Source organism: Balaenoptera borealis (assembly GCF_965194805.1).
Source record: "Balaenoptera borealis genome assembly, chromosome: 7".
Taxonomy (NCBI): domain Eukaryota; kingdom Metazoa; phylum Chordata; class Mammalia; order Artiodactyla; family Balaenopteridae; genus Balaenoptera; species Balaenoptera borealis.
The window spans coordinates 56,296,418-56,313,484 of NC_138864.1; the positions used below are offsets into that span (position 1 = coordinate 56,296,418).

The following is a 17,067-nucleotide window of genomic DNA, read 5'->3' on the forward strand; positions in this document are numbered from 1 at the left end:
TTTGAGCTTTTATTCAGTGGAAATCTAAGAAAAATTGTCTTTTCTTTTCAATGGAATAGAAGTTTGAATGCTTTGTAGTAGGCTGGGCCTCCCAAAGATGTCCACATGTCAAAAGGGTCTTTGCAGATGTGATTAAGAATCTTGAGATGGGAAAATTATCCTGGATTCCCTACGTGGGCCCAATGTAATCACAAGGGTCCTTATAAGAGTAAGAGAGGAAGGACAAAAGCAGAGAGAGATGGAGGTATGATGAAGGAATCAGATATCCTCAGGATGCTTGCTGAGGAACATGGGAAAAGAACAAGGAATAGATTTTTCTCTAGAGCCCTCAGAGACTGATTTTAGACTTTTGTCCTCTAGAACTATAGGATAATAAATGTGTGTTGTTTTAATCCACTAAGTTTTTGGTAATCTGTTATAGCAGCAATAGAAAAGTAATACAGGCTTTATCAGTGTGGTTTTGCTAAAAGGTGGCAAGCTGTGTTACTTGAGGTACTATGTAGACATTTGATGATCCATGCATTTTTTTTTATAATTATGGCTTTTAAATGAGCTTTTTAATTTCTGTTTTATTACTTCCAATTTTCCCAGTTTCTTCCCTTCACGAGTTCTTATGAGTGAACTTTCCAGTCAACCTATGATTCCACTTCAGTAGCCCTCTGGGAATAAGAGCTCAAATTAGAACAATGAATACACAGGTGGACACTAACAGGAAACATTTTCATATAATAGGTCATATGCAAAGCTTGCTATACATACGATGAAACTGACACATTGAGTAGGCTAAAAACCAGGTTGTTAGCTATGACCTAAGTTGACTTAACATAAAAACACACCACAGCTTGTTTTAAGGAATGATAAGATATAAGGTAGGTTGGTTGGGTTAGTTATAAAAGAGGTGTGACATAGTGGTTTATTTCTTTTTGTTAATATCTGTGCCTTATCCTTGCTACATTGGTTCAGTTCCACTGGTACCCTCATTGGTGTTTCAATTATTTTAAGACTCAGTGAACAGCCCTCCCTCCCAGGAAGGAAGGGTGGTGCAAAGGACAAGATGTGGGGATGACTGAGAGCTACTATAACATACTAACATTTAAAGGATGACTCTGATGGATCCTGACCTCCCTGGTCCGCTGCCTTCACTATATTTAGGACTTTCTAGGCCAGGTATTTAGAGGTTCTCCTGTACCTGCCCCACTGCCCACCTTCCCCTGCCCACACCACCCACCCCCCCGCAACCGGTGCTTCATTTTTGTCTCCTGTAACATATCCAAGCCCAAAGGTCAAGTAGAAGCGGAGGGCAAGAGTGCTTGGACAAGTTTGGATTGAGGTCAGCCTAAATGAGTATTAGGCTATGAATCATGACGGCAGAAGTCAGTGTTTTCCTGAGACCAGGAGGTCCTCAAGACTAGTGAATGCCTGGTAATATAGATAGAAGCCTTGTGGGAAATTAGGGCCACAAGGATCTAAAAGGGATTTGGCAAGGTACACTCAAGTGCCAAATTATTTCAAAATTAAATAAATTAAACCAACTCAATCACTATGATAAAAGACTATAATTAATTAAATTAAAATTAAAGTTAGTTAAAGTAAAATTAAAATTGCGTGTGAGTGGAAAGAAAACATTTTTATGGACTTAGGCTAGTCTAGAATAAAAGCTAACCATACAGTGGGTCACCAGTGATGGATAATACCTGTGACAAAGGGATGGCAATATGCGACTGTTGAAGCAAAAACAATTTGCAGCCCATCAGCTCATCTTTTCAGTAAAATATAAGCCTCATTTTTGTATCAATAAAGCGACCTGCTATGAGAGACGTCCTTCTGAGCTGAGTCACCTAGTATTTATTTAATATCTACAATATCTAAGGCACTGTAAGAAGATAATGCTGAATCAGCTAAATGTGCTGATTTGGTGCCCTCAATAATGCAGCATTCATTACTTATAGCCCTTACATAAATATCAAGTTGGGAACTATAAACCTAAACATATTTTTTTTTCTAAACATATTATTATTTAATAATTAATTTATAAGAGCTTTAAGGAGTGATTTAAAATTTAAAACCTAGACTTAAATCTGCTAAAGTACCTTTTCATTTCATTTTTTTTAAGATAAAAATTTCAGTTCCTAACTTAGCTTCTTTTCCAGTTATAGAATACCCCGATTTAAGAAAAAGTATACGGGTTAAAAAGTCAGACTTACAAAACTGATAAAGTATGTGTAAATGGTAGTTCATTTTGAAAAAATCTCTACAAGTATTCCTAAAATCCTGACCTCACTGATGTAATTCCATAGCTGGCTGGAATAATTTTGGGGATGGGGTGCCTTGGTTCTATTAAAACTAGTGTTTTAAATAAAATGATATATTTTAAAACCATTTTAAGAACAGTACAGCAATTTTAAACTTTTAAACTGTGGCAGTCCCTAAAAGCAGCTGGCCTCTACTTATTTTCTGCCTTCATCAGCTGATAACCCCACAGATCCTTGTATACTATCTGGGACCCTAATTCTCAGCATGGTTGCTTGTTCCCATGAAGGCAGTGACTTTAAGAGAATGCTGCTTCTGGAGCATCCTTTAAAATCTTTTGAAATAAAAATGCAAATAAAAAATTAGACAGGGCTATTAATTAGAAAGGAAAGTGTTTCCCTGACATCTGTAGGTATGACGGTAGGATTGCTACGGATAGGCTCAAGGGGAAAGTAGGCATTGTAGGTATTTGCTAATCTAGGAGGCATTACAGACTTGGAGCCTGTTCTGCTCCTGCTCTGAGGAATTAAGCATATCCATATCATATTGCCCTTTCCCTCCTTCCCACCCTACTCTGGAAAGAGAAAACACCAAGGGCTCTACAGCCACACATAGCAAAGGGGCCACAGGCTTTCAGTGCCAACGCTTTTAAACAATAATCTGGTTCTCAATCCCCCAAGCCTATTTTTATTTTGCATTTTCTAAAAAGTGGCATAAGACACAAATGGTTTTAATTTTTTTCACAAGATTTCAGATTACTGGCAGAGGGTACTTTAGAGAGGCTGGTTGTAAATATCACTGTAAATGGAAGAAAATACAATTAAGAATGGAGATAAATCATTAGATGAAATTACATATTTAAGTAAATGGAAAACATGATTCAGTTTACCAATATTGTTATTTACATAGAATTTAAAAATCATACATATATTACATAAAATAAAGTACATATAAAGTTTAAACAAATTACTTGATTGAATAATAATAGAGAAAGGCATTTAAAAATTTTCATCCGTAATAAAAGTAGCTCTTATTTTAAGTAAATAAGTGTTTATATACAGCTAAGCTTGTTACTTATTCGGCCAAACCGAAAGCTTGGAATAATGGAATCTTCAGAATGGACCATGTAAGGCATTTCACTTACTGAAGTGGAAGATAACTACCTAATTCTGCCAGAAATTTTACACTGTAATTCTCCCTATCCCCCTGACAAAGGAATAGAATGGAATTTTGGGAAACAGTGGATATCCACTGAAAGAAGCATTGAGAGATATTATGAGAGAACGTCCTATGGTCTGGAGTAAAGGACTACCTCAAAGTACTCTAATTTGCTACAAAATTTGGGAAGTTCCAAATTAAAATCATTCTCCCTGCAATGCCACAGGCCCAACTACATCTTACTCCCTCTTTGCTAAAATCTTTTAATTTAGTTGACTGGGTAATTTTTCCCTCTGGGAATATATTCCCAATTTTATAGCGGAAGTTGAAAGGAAAATATTCACTTTGCAGCAAATTGCTTTATAAGCAAATGTGCTTTTTCTAAAGTGAGGGATACAGGGATTATCTCACTTAAATGAATTTAGTAATTTTTGTTTCCTTTTAAAAATCTGAAGGGAAGATGGTGTGTAAACAGAACATGTCTGTACTTGAATAGCATGATTCTATTGATACATGCAATAAAGGAGATCAAAGCATGCCAAATAATTACTAAGTAATTCCTAATGCCTACTAATTACTAATTATTCTTTGCATTACACAAAGATCAAAATATGTGTTAACTCCAACAGCTTCACTGCACTGACTGTGCATTTACTAATTTAAAATATATGTCTCAATTTCTCAGGAGCTCTTGATAAGCTCCTTGTTCCTTTATTTTTCCATTGTGCAGAACCACTATCAAATCTGCATTCTGTATCGTGGAGAGTCTGTGAGCTACCACTAGGCACGTCCTCCCTTTACTGGCCTTATCAAGGGCATGCTGAACCACCTGGAAGAGAGAAGAACCTGTGATTGCTACCTTGGGTTAAATGCTAATAAACTTGCACAAGTCAAATTAATTAAGGTAATCTAATAACATTCATTGTGTATTTGCTTATCTCCAAGGAAACTACCCTACTTTGTGAAATACCCTACTCAATAGAAATCTAGAAATAGTAATTATAGACACATTAAGTAAGAATTTTAATTGGAAGAGCTTTCATGACAATGAATAAAAATTAGATGGTTATTTGTGTGTAAGTAAGTGGTTCCAAAGTCAAAGCCGGAAAGTAGTATTTTCATACCCAAGTGGAATTGTCTAATTTACTTACTTCATTTCTTCTCACAGTTTTATTTTTTTATTTGTTTGTGTTGGTTTTTTTCTTCTTTTCTTTTAGTATTTAGTTGTAAAACTGTCCTGGCTAAAACAGCATCTCAGCTACAATGAGGTTATAATGCTGTATAAGAGAAATGAGGGAATTCCCTGGCGGTCCAGTGGTTAGGACTCTGTGCTTCCACTGCAGGGGGCATGGGTTCAGTCCCTGGTTGGGGAACTAAGATCCTGCATGCCATGAAGTATGACCAAAAACAAAACAACAACAACAAAAAAGAAATGAAAGTGGAAGGTGAAAACCAATATTGGCTGAGTATATAAAATATTCCAATGATGGATATTTCATTTAAATCCTTTCAGTAACTCTGTGAGGATTATTTTCATTTCCCTGATGAGTAAACCAAGATTTGAAAAGTCCAGGTCCCTTCACCTAGGTCACACTGCTAGTAACTGATGAATCCAGGATTACAGCCCAAATATGTCTGGTTCCAAAAGTCCCATTTTTTTCTTTCATAACACACTGGCTCCTTGGAAATCAAGAATTGATAATCATCTACAAATAGCAATCGTGTGGTGATTAATCACATGGGATCTTAGGTCAGACACCGTCTATTAAAATTTAGGGAAGTTTCTTAACTTTTCTAAGCCTTAGTGTGCTGATCTGTAAAATGAGCATAAAATAAGCTAATTCATCAAGTTGTTGTGAGGATTGAGATAGTAGTATATAATAAGTACTTGATAAATATGAAAGATTATAATTCATTCAATCAACATTCATTTAACAAATAAGAACATGCTATATGCAAGAACTATTAGGGGACAAGGACATAGTAAAATTAAACATCTGAAGGACCATGCAGTGTCGGTTTATTGTTACATGTCTGTTTGCCCCCTTGTTTCCTTCTCAAACAGAGCTAATAGTCTATAGAAGGTAAAGTAACTAGCAGGCTCCGACATTGCAGTGTAGATCACTCTTTTATATATGTAGATTGCCTTATTATTTTGTTTGGTATCATTAAAATAATAATAAAACAGGAAAGTAATTTTCATTGGGCTTTTTCCTTGAGTGGAGAAACATTTCAAGAATTGGGTCCCTTTTGATAATGAGACCAATTCAAACGAGAAAACCCTTCTAAAACATGAGATGCCCTGTGTCCCAACTCTCTCCCACCTCCCCACCAGCCTCTAAACTTTTTATAAAGGCCAAAACCTTAATTAACAACTGGTGACCCTCTGACTACAATTCTCTCCAGGCCTTTCTTCCCCAAACTGACCTTGATTTCTTCCACAATACTCCACTCTCATGTTTCATATTACATTCTGAGATGAAAGAAGAGGATGTTACCTTTTCACTCTCATTATCAAGGGCTGAAGTGGCCTCATCCAACAATAAAATTTTTGGTTTTCAGAGAAGAGCCCTTGCAATAGCTAGTCTTTTGTTTCTGGCCGCCAGAAAGCTGTGTTCCTTTCAGTCCAACTTGTGTGTTGTATTTCTATTACAAGAACATGCAATTAAGAAAGCAAGGCTTGGTTATTTAAATTAACATGGCAATTGTGGGCGAGAGCCATCTAAATATTTCAAATTTTGCTACTCTCTAAAATTTGTGTCCCAACAAGTACTAAAAATCTATTCTTGGGCTTTGTTGCAAATAAATGCTAAACCAGCAGTAAACACTACCATTTCATTTACATATCTAATCTGATCACAAACAGTAGACCTTTGCCATTGTGCTTCTACAAAGGAATTGTTCAAATTAAAGCATAAGAAAAAAAATTATTAGGGAAAAAAAGTTCCCAGTAAGCACAGATCTTTCCCCATTAAGTTAAATTGTCTTCTGTTTTCAGATCAAAATGATTTAAAGTATCATTTTAAAGGAAATCATTGGGTTCCTTAACTTTGACTTTCACCAACCCTCTATGGGCACATCTCTCCAGATGCCATGATGCCCTTCTCAGAGGTGCAGGTATCATCCTAGCAGTAAGTTAGGCTGACATCTTGAGACAGTCCATTCACCTTTTCAGGCCATGATAGTGACATTTAGCACTTCACAATGTTTCTACACTCTCCTACATACTAATGACCCCTCTTTCAGTATTACCCTCCATGGAAGGGTAAAGGAAGTTTTTCACTTATCCTGAAGCCATCCTAAATCACAATGGATCAGCAAGCAGGCTCCCACTTGCTTTCTAGATTGTCCTGTTAACTCTGCTTCCCTCCAAGGTTTCACACTGCTTTCTAGTAGCGCTTGCCAGTTGTCTGAGAAATACATGCCATTGGTACCCAGACAAGGATGTGTGGATGGATGAGCTCCACTGGGAAAGTGACTCCAAGTGTACAGCCTTCTAAAGGTGGATCCTGTAGCAGCATTATAGAGAAGATGCAGCACATGACTGATGTGCTATTTATCTTAGTGCCCTGGAGAAGCCTGATTCAATTGCTTTCCCTCCATACCTGGCTGCCTTCAGGAGGTGCCTTTCCAGCAGAGTGGGTTTCGAGAGAGCCTATGATATAACTTTATAACAAATATGTCTGCTTCATCTCAAAGTTCATTTTTCAACTTAAAATGCTCAGTTGCTTACTTTATATCAAACAATGGGTATCTGAATTACTAACGCCCAGTAAAAGCATCTTTTCTGAAGTGAATGCTCTATGAAGAAAACAGACTTTAGCTAGCTCCTCTGCGATTTTATCTGGGACTGCCAGCACGCTGGGTCTCTTCCTCCTAAAATGCATTTTATTAAAATTGGAATCATAGGCCTACAGATAATCAGGTAAAACTCTGTAGTTCATTTCCACACACTGCAAAGTTCCCATCTAATTAGAGAATTCAATCTTAAACCAAAAATTGAGAGAGGATTGGGTGGGGATGATAATGGGCTTGTAGCTCTTTCTGCCAGTCCAGCTTAAATTGTATGTGGATTCCTTTATTATAGCTGAAGAAGATACAATACTAGCTTAGAAATCACTTTGCATCTCTTGGCCTTCTCGGGCTTGCAGGGAGATGTAAGTCTCAAGAATGAATTGGTTGAAAATACAGTTCAGATGTTTTTGCCCATCATTAGGCAGAACAGATTATAAATGTGACTATACCCGTCTCAATAGCAACCATTTTCAGACACTTAAACTGAAGGTTTTTGTTTTTTTGTTTGTTTTTAATGAAGAACTATAGGATTTAATTCTTTCCTGTTTAAACCGAAAATCTAAATTTTCTGGCAAACACTGGGATAGTGAATGCCCTGAAATCAACTGTTTTATGAGACACTCAAGGGGCAATGGCTGTTCAATGTGAACCTGGGTCTAAATACCAGTTGGACCCTGGAGGGAACATCAGAAAGAGTCTAATCCTAAACCAACTGCATTCTGGAGATTCCCTGCAGGCCCTGGAAAGGAGTTTCAGGGTGGTTCCAGCGGGAGACATGATGTGGCTTGACTGAGAGCTGCCACCGTGTGAAATTGTGGCCACTAGGGGACATCTACACCTGTTGTGTTTCTCCGAGGATCCTCAAGACAAGTCAGTGTTATGTCAACTCGTCTTCCAGGCTGATATTTCCAAATGCCTGCAGGTCATCTCCATGGCACATACCATAGATGTGTTACCCTTAGCACGCTCTGAGTTGATGCTCTGCTATTCACCCTCCTGCCTTGATCTGCCAGATAGGTCCATAATCCTTTATCTGAAACCCACAGGGCTATATTTGTTTAAGAATTCTATTTTTTTTTTACTTTAGAAGAAAATATACTGTAAATTGTACATACTATATATTATTTATATTTAATATGTGATATATATTATTAAACACCCCCAGAAAGGGCTGGGTGGCAACCAGTAATCAAATATATGAATATTTCTGTAGAAATATTTGACCATTCTAAGTAGGACAAATAAAGATTTCATAAATCCTCACATCATTTTGGCCACCCAACAAATTGACATCAAACACGTGGTCTTTGTGTATGGAGGGGAGAGGAGGGCATGGAGTTTAAGAACTTTTGGAAATTGGAACTGGGGGAAAGAAAATGTGGACCTGAATTTCTCTCATCTAGACTGTTGTACTGTACCAGGACTTGCCCCTTTCATGCAGTCTATGCCATTGCCACAGAGACCTCAGAGCCTCTTGAATGAGCAAACAAAAGGCTGAGCTTCAAATGCAATTATTTTCTTTAAAAATTTGATCATGTCATTTCTCTGCCTAAAAATGTCTAGCGGTTTCCTATTTCCAAACTTAGCCTGGTAAATCAGAACCTTCGCATTTAGTGCATGTGCATATTTTGTTTGGCTTCTTTTTCTCAATTCCCCAGTTTATGCTTTATGCTCAGAATTTTAAACTTATTTTCCCCCAAATACCTAAAACCCTTTCACATATATGTGTTTCTTCATGAGCTTATTCTGTCTCCTAAGAATGGTGTTGTCCCCTCTCTGCCTAGTGAAATACTCATTCTTCAAAACCCAGTTCAAAGCAGCATCCTCTGTGTGGTTTTCTCTGAGCTCCAGTGACACCATCGAGAACATGAAGGCCAAGATTGAGGATAAAGAAGGCATCCCCCCTGATCAGCAGAGGCTCATCGTTGCAGGCAAACAGCTGGAAGACGGCTGCACTCTTTCTGATTACAGCATCCAGAAAGAGTCGACCCTGCACCTGGTCCTCCCTCTGAGGGGTGGCTGTTAATTATTCAGTCTTGCATTCATAATGCCCAATGATGGCATCACTCTGCACTCTAGCCATTTGCCCCAATTTAAGATTAGAAGTTACCAGTTTTAGTAATAGCTGAACCTGTTCAAAATGTTAATAAAGGTTTTGTTGCATGGTTAAAAAAAAAAAAAAAAAAAAAAAGGACACTTTGTCATTCCTTCTTCTGTACTCTCACCATATGCTCTGTGTGTTTTTATTCCAGCAAGCTGCCCAGTGTATTATGTACTTTCTTGCTCACTTTCTACAGACAACCTTAAGCTAAGTCCTGACAATCCACTTTTATGATATCTTTTACACCCTTTTCCTTGTTTTACTTCACTTTATAATTATTAATTCAGGCCTTCATAACTTAACCCTGGAAATAGCTCCTAAGTGATCTCCCAAATTCCCTATCTTCTCTTCACTCCAAAGGGTCATTTTCATTGCTGCTAGACTAGTAGTTCCACTGTCCTATTCCAGAATGATATTTTGGCACCAGATTTCTCTATGGTTGTATATATTTTAGGGGTAACAGTGATATGAAGGTAAACTAAAGTTAAAAACACTGAGAAACAAGCTATTCTTTCTTTTGGAAATAACATTATCTTGATTCTCAAAGTTTATTGTAAAAAGCACACTGAATCTCTGCAGTATGTAGTTTTGGGTAAATCTGAGAAATAGTACAATGAAAAAAAGAATGAAAGATAATAAACAATTTAAGGACAAAAGTCAAATGGTACAAATATAAAATGGATAGCATTTTACCATATATAAATTAAAGAAAAAAACCTATCAGGAGTATGTGGATAATAATCTGACCCTGAATCAATAACGCAGTGAATGCCTTAGTAAAAAAAGGGAAAGACATAGGGTCACAATATTGATAAAAATATGTCACTCCTTCTATTATAGGTAGTAATGAAGAACCTTACTGGAGTTAGGGAAATTGTATTAATGGCCCATTTATAGTTAGAGGCATCAATTAGTGTGGACAGGAGATGGTGAGGGAAGATCTAGTAGTATAAAAGAGAGTATGGTGACCAGAATCCTCCCCCAAAGAACAGGGCACTAGATTAGTTGTTTGATATAATGCTTACTAAACTTTGGCATTTCCTTTTAAAGTGAGCTAGAAAATCACATTATAAAAATTGTTTCCAATCAAAAGTAGGTATCTATATTTTTATTTTATCTATGTGTGTATGTAGGTTTAAACAGATATTGCAAGAACTTTAAGCTGCAATTACAGTGTCTCTATGCACTACTTCTGGATGTGTATCAATGCTTGCTATGCTAAAGGCTTCTCTACAGTTAGCCAAGATTTTTAACTTTTCTGAGATTTTGTGTCAGCCATCACAGCCGATACAGAGAGGTGACAAAAATGGCAGGCATTTACTTAACACTTTAGTGGGAACAGGAGGCCCTAAACAAGTCAATAAGCACCAGGGTAATTTTAAACTGTGATGAGCGCCCTGAAGACTATGTGATAGGCTATAAGAGCTGGTGGGGACTCTTTCAAATAAGGTGGCCAAGGAAGGCCTCTGCAAGAGTGACATCTGAAAGATCTTGAAAGTTAAGGAGCTGGCTCCTCAAAGAGCCAGAGGAAGGGAGGCCCCAGCTGAAGAAATAGCAAGTGTAAATGTCCTGTGGTAGGGAAGAACTTGGCCAATTGATGAGACAGAAAGAAGCCAGTGTTGCTGGAGCAGAGGGAGCACATGATGAGCAAGGAGCTGGAGAGGCAAGCAGGGCCAGATCATAGAAGGCCTTGCCAGCCGCATAAGGAGTTTTGACTTCATTCTTCTTGCAAAGGGATGCCATTAGGAGGTTTTAAGCAGGGAGGGGTATGATTTACTTTATGTTTTTAAAAGATCCTTCCAGTTGCTGTGAAGAAGAATTATAAAGGGGCAAGACTGGAAGCCGGAAAATAGATTAAGAGGCTACTAAGGTTGTCCACAGGGGGATGATGGTGGTGTAGACATGGCAGAGTATAAATGAATAGAAGGTGTAGAATCAAAATATGAAAATTAATTCATGAATATTAATACAGTTTGGTTTTGGAAAAAATAGTCACACAAAAATCTCAAATTTTGCTTTTTATATCTAACTTTACATTAGATGCTAGCAATAACTAAATTGTATAATCCATGGAGCACATAAAAATAACCACTTAGGCCCAATAAAATACTTGGGCTTACTTGACAGCTTTGTAGTTCAAGATTTCAGACATTTTCTTACCTCAGGGAGACTCTCAATAAAAGAGTGGATATTCGCTGCATTTGCTACTTCTTTTATCTCATTCAATGGCACGACACGGCTGTTATCACCATAGGCAATGTTCTCAGCAATGCTACAGTTGAATAGCACAGGCTCTTGAGAAACGATTGCTATTTGGGAACGCAGCCACTGTACGTTCAATTCCTTTGCATCCACACCATCAAAGAGCTGCCAAAAGCAGAACGGAAAATGGTATGTGAAGATCCAACAACTGTATCATGTTACGGTTCACTGTATTCAAACATATACAAATCATAACAAGAAGGTTAGGAATTCAAGCTGTTTCATAGTATAATGTTACCCAAGGAAGGTTCATAAATCATATGTTGTATAGAAGCAGACAGCATGTAACTGACTAAAGTACCGACTCTTAAACTTACTTGCCATTTCTAGGAATGGCTATATATTCTAGAGACCTGCTCAGAGTCTAGAATAACGTCTGGTGCTCTGTACTGAAGTCAGATGAAAAAATACCAACCTCCACTGCAACAGAACCCCACTTTATTAAAGCCTAGTGAGAGAGTAGGTGCAGATTGATACAGTAGTCCACATGTAGAAATAAGTCATTTTGTACAAAGCCATGTTTATTCACATGGACGTATAACAAAATTCAAGTGACATTTGATGAGCATACCTATTATGTGATGGGGACTCTTCAGACACTGGGGAAACAGTAATCAACAAGACAAAGCTCTTACCCTCCTGTAGCTTATATTCTGGTGGAGAGAGGCAGGCAATAAGCACACAAACAACTCAATAACATCAGAAAAAGAAAGTGTCATGAAGACAAGATAATGGGATAGAGGGTGACTAAGGGTGTGGTGAGGATATGGGAAGGGGGCGAGTGGATGCATTATATTCTATCTGAGGAAGTAGCATTTAGACTGAGACATGAATGATGAGAAGACATTGGCAAAGAAGTTAGAGTAAGAACATTCGAAGCAGGGGAATAGCAAGAACAAAGGTCCACAGTGTGTTTAAAGGACATAAAGAAGCCAGTGAGACTGACACACAGTGCACAACGAGGTAGGAGGGATAGGAGAGGAGTTTGGAGAGAGAGGCAGGGGCCAGATCATGAACGACCTTGATTTGATGGTATGGACTCTGGTTTATTGTAACTGTGGTGGGAACTCATTGGAGAGTTTAAAGGAGGGAGCGTGCTATGCTATGTTCAAATAGGTGAATGTCGCCTGATTTTCATACTCATTGTTAACTCATTGTTTTCTCTGGTAACAAGGCAGCCATTTTGGACTGTTCCATTTTGCAAAGAGTCTTTGAGACTTTGTGATGGGGAAAAGACTGTAAATTGCAGCAGAAGGATGACCAACATGACAGTTTTTGACTTTTATGGGCTTATGGTTTTTTGTGGGGGTAGGAGAAGGCAGAACAGGAAATTGTCTTTGTGTGTGTGTAATTTGGTGGTGGTTGTGGGGAGAGAATAATTGAAAATCTGAATACAAGTTAAAGTAAGAAAAGTGCCAGGTGAGAAAAACAGTCCTTGGAGTTCAAAGGAGGGAGAGGTTGCATTTTTTGGAGATCAGGATGCAGAACTTAATGGAGCTGATTCAAAGAAGCTCTAATCATGCCTAAGGTTTTGAGAGTTGGGAGGTGGAGATGGCCAGAGTGAATAGCAGGAAGCCTGAACCAGGGAGGCAGAACAGAGTGACAAGAGAGCCCAGATGTTGATATTACACCCATCTTCCAACACCTGTATTCTAAGAGAATTCCATGGCTTATAAGATCAAAATTTCTGCTCTATAATGGTTGAAGAATCTTTGGAGCTTTGATCTTAGCCTCAAAGTCCTATCCATCATTTCTGTTATTGGTTTGCTTATCCTCTTAGTTAAGGCATAGAGATCTTTTTTTTAACTACTGCACTGTTTGCCCTCCCCAAATCAGCGAGGATGCTTAAGCCCAAGGGAATGTTTAAGAATAGCCCTACTAACCCCCAGATAAGTTGTATTTGAATTCAGTCTTACCACTTGTCCTTTCACTGGGTCATAAAATCTCTGCAGAAGTTGGACAGAGGTGCTTTTCCCACAGCCACTGCTCCCAACACATGCTACTACAGTCTTCCCTTTCTCAATGCTGAGGGATAAACTGTGAAGGATTAGAACATCTGGGCGGCATGGATAGAAGAAAGAGACTTCTCGGAACTCTATATTCCCTTCACATATGTCCTGTGAAAGAAAGTTGGCAGTGTTTAGAGGATGACTTAGAAAGGCTGTAATAAATTATAGCACATTGGCTGAGTGCTTTCTGAAAATTGTGCATGTTTCCACAACCATTTTAATTTTATTATTTTAAAAATAAATTTGTTTATTTATTTATTTTTGGTTGCATTGGGTCTTTGTTGCTGCACAGGCTTTCTCTAGTTGCAGCGAGGGGGGGCTGCTCTTCGTTGCGGTGTGCAGGCTTCTCATTGTGGTGGCTTCTCTTGTTGTGGGCCCTAGAGTGCGCGGGCTTAAGTAGTTGTGGCACATGGACTCAGTAGTTGTGGCTCGCGGGGGTCTAGAGCACAGGCTCAGTAGTTGCTGCGCACGGGCTTAGTTGCTCTGCGGCATCTGGGATCTTCCCGGACCAGGGCTCGAACCCGTGTCTCCTCCATTGGCAGGCGGGTTCTTAACCACTGCACCACCAGGGAAGTCCAACCATTTTAGTTTTAAACATCGTATTCCTCTCTATAGAGTTGCTGACTGCACATTTGTTTCTGTCACTTCTGTTGAGATTTTTATATCTGTAGTTCTTGTCTTCACTGGACTTCACCAAGTTCCTAAAATCACTAGTTTCCTTTGGCTTCAGTACCCAGTCACAGTGCGATCTGTAAATTAGCTGTTTGACCAGCTGCTCTAAATAAATACATTTTAAAAAAATTAGTTTGTGGGCTTCCCTGGTGGCGCAGTGGTTGAGAATCTGCCTGCCAATGCAGGGGACATGGGTTCGAGCCCTGGTCTGGGAAGATCCCACATGCCACGGAGCAACAAGGCCCGTGAGCCACAACTACTGAGCCTGCGCGTCTGGAGCCTGTGCTCCGCAACAAGAGAGGCCGCGACAGTGAGAGGCCCATGCACCGCGATGAAGAGTGGCCCCCGCTTGCTGCAACTAGAGAAAGCCCTCACACAGAAACGAAGACCCAACACAGCCAAAAATAAATAAATAAATAAATAAAATTAAAAACAACAACAACAACAAAAAAACCCATCTGGATTATTCAGGAGTTAACAAAAAAAAAAATTAGTTTGTGCTTTATAGACATTTATTGCTTAATTCAGCTTAGCTGGGGTCCTCATCAACTGTACATATAAATGTTATTTTTGTAGGTTGGACCATGTTTTACAGTTAATATACATTATATTTTGAATTCAGATTTATTGTTAATTGATCATTTTTTGGCAGTGACACTTACCTAAAAGTTTATCTTTCTCTCTATGCTTCAATCTCTTTAGTGGTTGGTAATTTGTAAACCAATACTTACGTACACCAGGGATGTTTATAAAAGACTTTCCAGAATGATCACTAAATGATGATTAACTTTCCATTTATATATTTGGTTCATAAGATTTTAGGTTCTTTTGAACTTCATGTTTGCCCTCAATCAATTGCATTTTAAGTAGTCAGGTTTAATAGTCATGCTCAGCATATTCCAAGCCCAGTATATAGGTAGGAGGCGGGGGTAGGTGGAGGGGAGGAGTACCAAAAAATGTTTGACAATGAAATTATTCTGTTGTCAAAGGAAAGAAATGTTAACATGTGGTTAAGAGGTCTAGAATTAGAAAAAAATACCTGGAAGGACATATGCCAAAATATTAAGTTTAGTAGTAGCTTATTTTTAGCTTATTCAATGCTTTCTGTTTTGCCCACTACAACACATGAATATTATTTGTGAAAAAAAAAGTTTTTAAAAAAACCTCAGGATACTGCAGAATAATGAGAGTGCAATTATTTCTGTGTATGCTCTGGTGCCTTTTGGAAAGGCATAGAGAGATGTTCTAGATTTCTAGACTTAATACGTTTAAAAATTTATTCCTACTATTTTAAACATTTTGTTATGGAATATTTCAAACATCTATAAAAGTAGAGAGAATAATATGTAACAGACTGCTATATGCCTATCTGCCAGCTTCAATAATTATCAATATTTGCCAATTTTGTTGCACCGGACTTTAATTTTTTTAAAGCATAGGGACTGATATTTAGAAGTATTCATACATTAAATAAAATAAAGATTAAATAACAATTTTGTAGTCTTTATAAGGAACATTTCCACATTCTATGCCTTGTGTACAGTTCTATGAGGACATTTATCAATGAGATGCTCAATTCCTCTATTGTAATGTTTAGAAAGAAATGAGTAGTAATATTATTATATATCTAAATCCTAAGATTAAAAAAGTTTCCTACATACTTTACTTTCCAAAAGACAAGTATAAAATCTTATTTTGACAATAATGTATCTTAGAGTATTCTGAGAATTTCATGATCTTTTTGTTTCTAACAACCAGCATACCTTTTAATAATTATGAAGTTCTAGTGATAATGTACTATTTTAAGCTATAATACATATAAATCTACTGTTAAAATTCTAGAGGGAAATACTTTTAAATGAAAATTTTCTTTTAAGTATATACCTAATAGCTATTCTTTTAAATTTAAAATGTCTAGAAAAATTGAATATATGTTTAATGTATAAGACTACTATTGAGAGGCTAATTTTGAAATTATACAATCTTCCTATTACTTCCCTTTTAATATTCACAGTCTTTTAGAGTTCGTGACTAAATATGTGCATGTGTTTTAATATTTAATAATTTAATAAATATAGTTCCCTTTTTCTCTCTTTTGTTTGCAGATATATTTCCCACGAAAAATGGCATCTGAAGTAGCAGGGCACTATTTACTTTGCATATGTTATCAGAGGAAAAAAATGAATAAATCCTAATGCAAATCTTTATCCAAGACTAAAACTTTTGCAGTCTAAGTAAAATCAAATATATAAATCAATCATTTGTTCCAGAATATTCTCATGGCATCAGGCAAATAAATAAACTAGAAGCACATATTTTTAAATATAAAATCTGTACATTTTAGTAATAGAGGTGAAAATTTGATTAAGACAAGACCCCCTTTCTCCCTTTGTAGCCATAACAATTATTTATACAAGCTTTTAATTCTTTATAGCACTCTCTTTTGCAGTTATCAGATAATGCCTTCATTTAAGTCTCTGCTTAGAGAGGATGCATATAGACAATTAATAATAAGTGGACATTTAAAATCAGAGTTGTGCTTACAGGTTTTTTCCGTTCTTGACTATAGCTGTCTATAGTTGGTTTCTTTTCCAACAAAGCAAACAGATGTGCAGCCCCAGATTTGGCTCTCGAATATTCAGGTGCCAAAACAAGTGTTTCTCCAATGGCCATAGCTCCATATGCAATTGCAGTAAAAACTCTATCAAAATATAAAGCATATGAATCTCAGTTAGGTCTGTTTTCAAACAAGAGCTGTAAAAGTGAAGGAAAAATCAGGCACTGGAATATAATCTTTTGGCCCAGACAATACCATTAATG

The 17,067-nt window shown here is 37.4% G+C and overlaps 1 protein-coding gene across 1 annotated transcript in view; it reads right to left on the reverse strand.

The window, feature by feature from the left end:
- Nucleotides 1-4,039: 4,039 nt before the first annotated feature.
- Nucleotides 4,040-17,067, reverse strand: part of ABCB5 (ATP binding cassette subfamily B member 5) — a gene marked incomplete at its 3' end in the record, with an annotated part of 114,181 nt that continues 101,153 nt past the window's right edge. Inside the window, 8 exon segments of the mRNA XM_082400422.1 lie at nucleotides 4,040-4,081; nucleotides 4,085-4,237; nucleotides 5,907-5,966; nucleotides 5,970-5,996; nucleotides 5,998-6,054; nucleotides 11,465-11,671; nucleotides 13,483-13,683; nucleotides 16,792-16,948. Of these exon segments, the coding sequence (XP_082256548.1) occupies nucleotides 4,040-4,081; nucleotides 4,085-4,237; nucleotides 5,907-5,966; nucleotides 5,970-5,996; nucleotides 5,998-6,054; nucleotides 11,465-11,671; nucleotides 13,483-13,683; nucleotides 16,792-16,948 (904 nt within the window).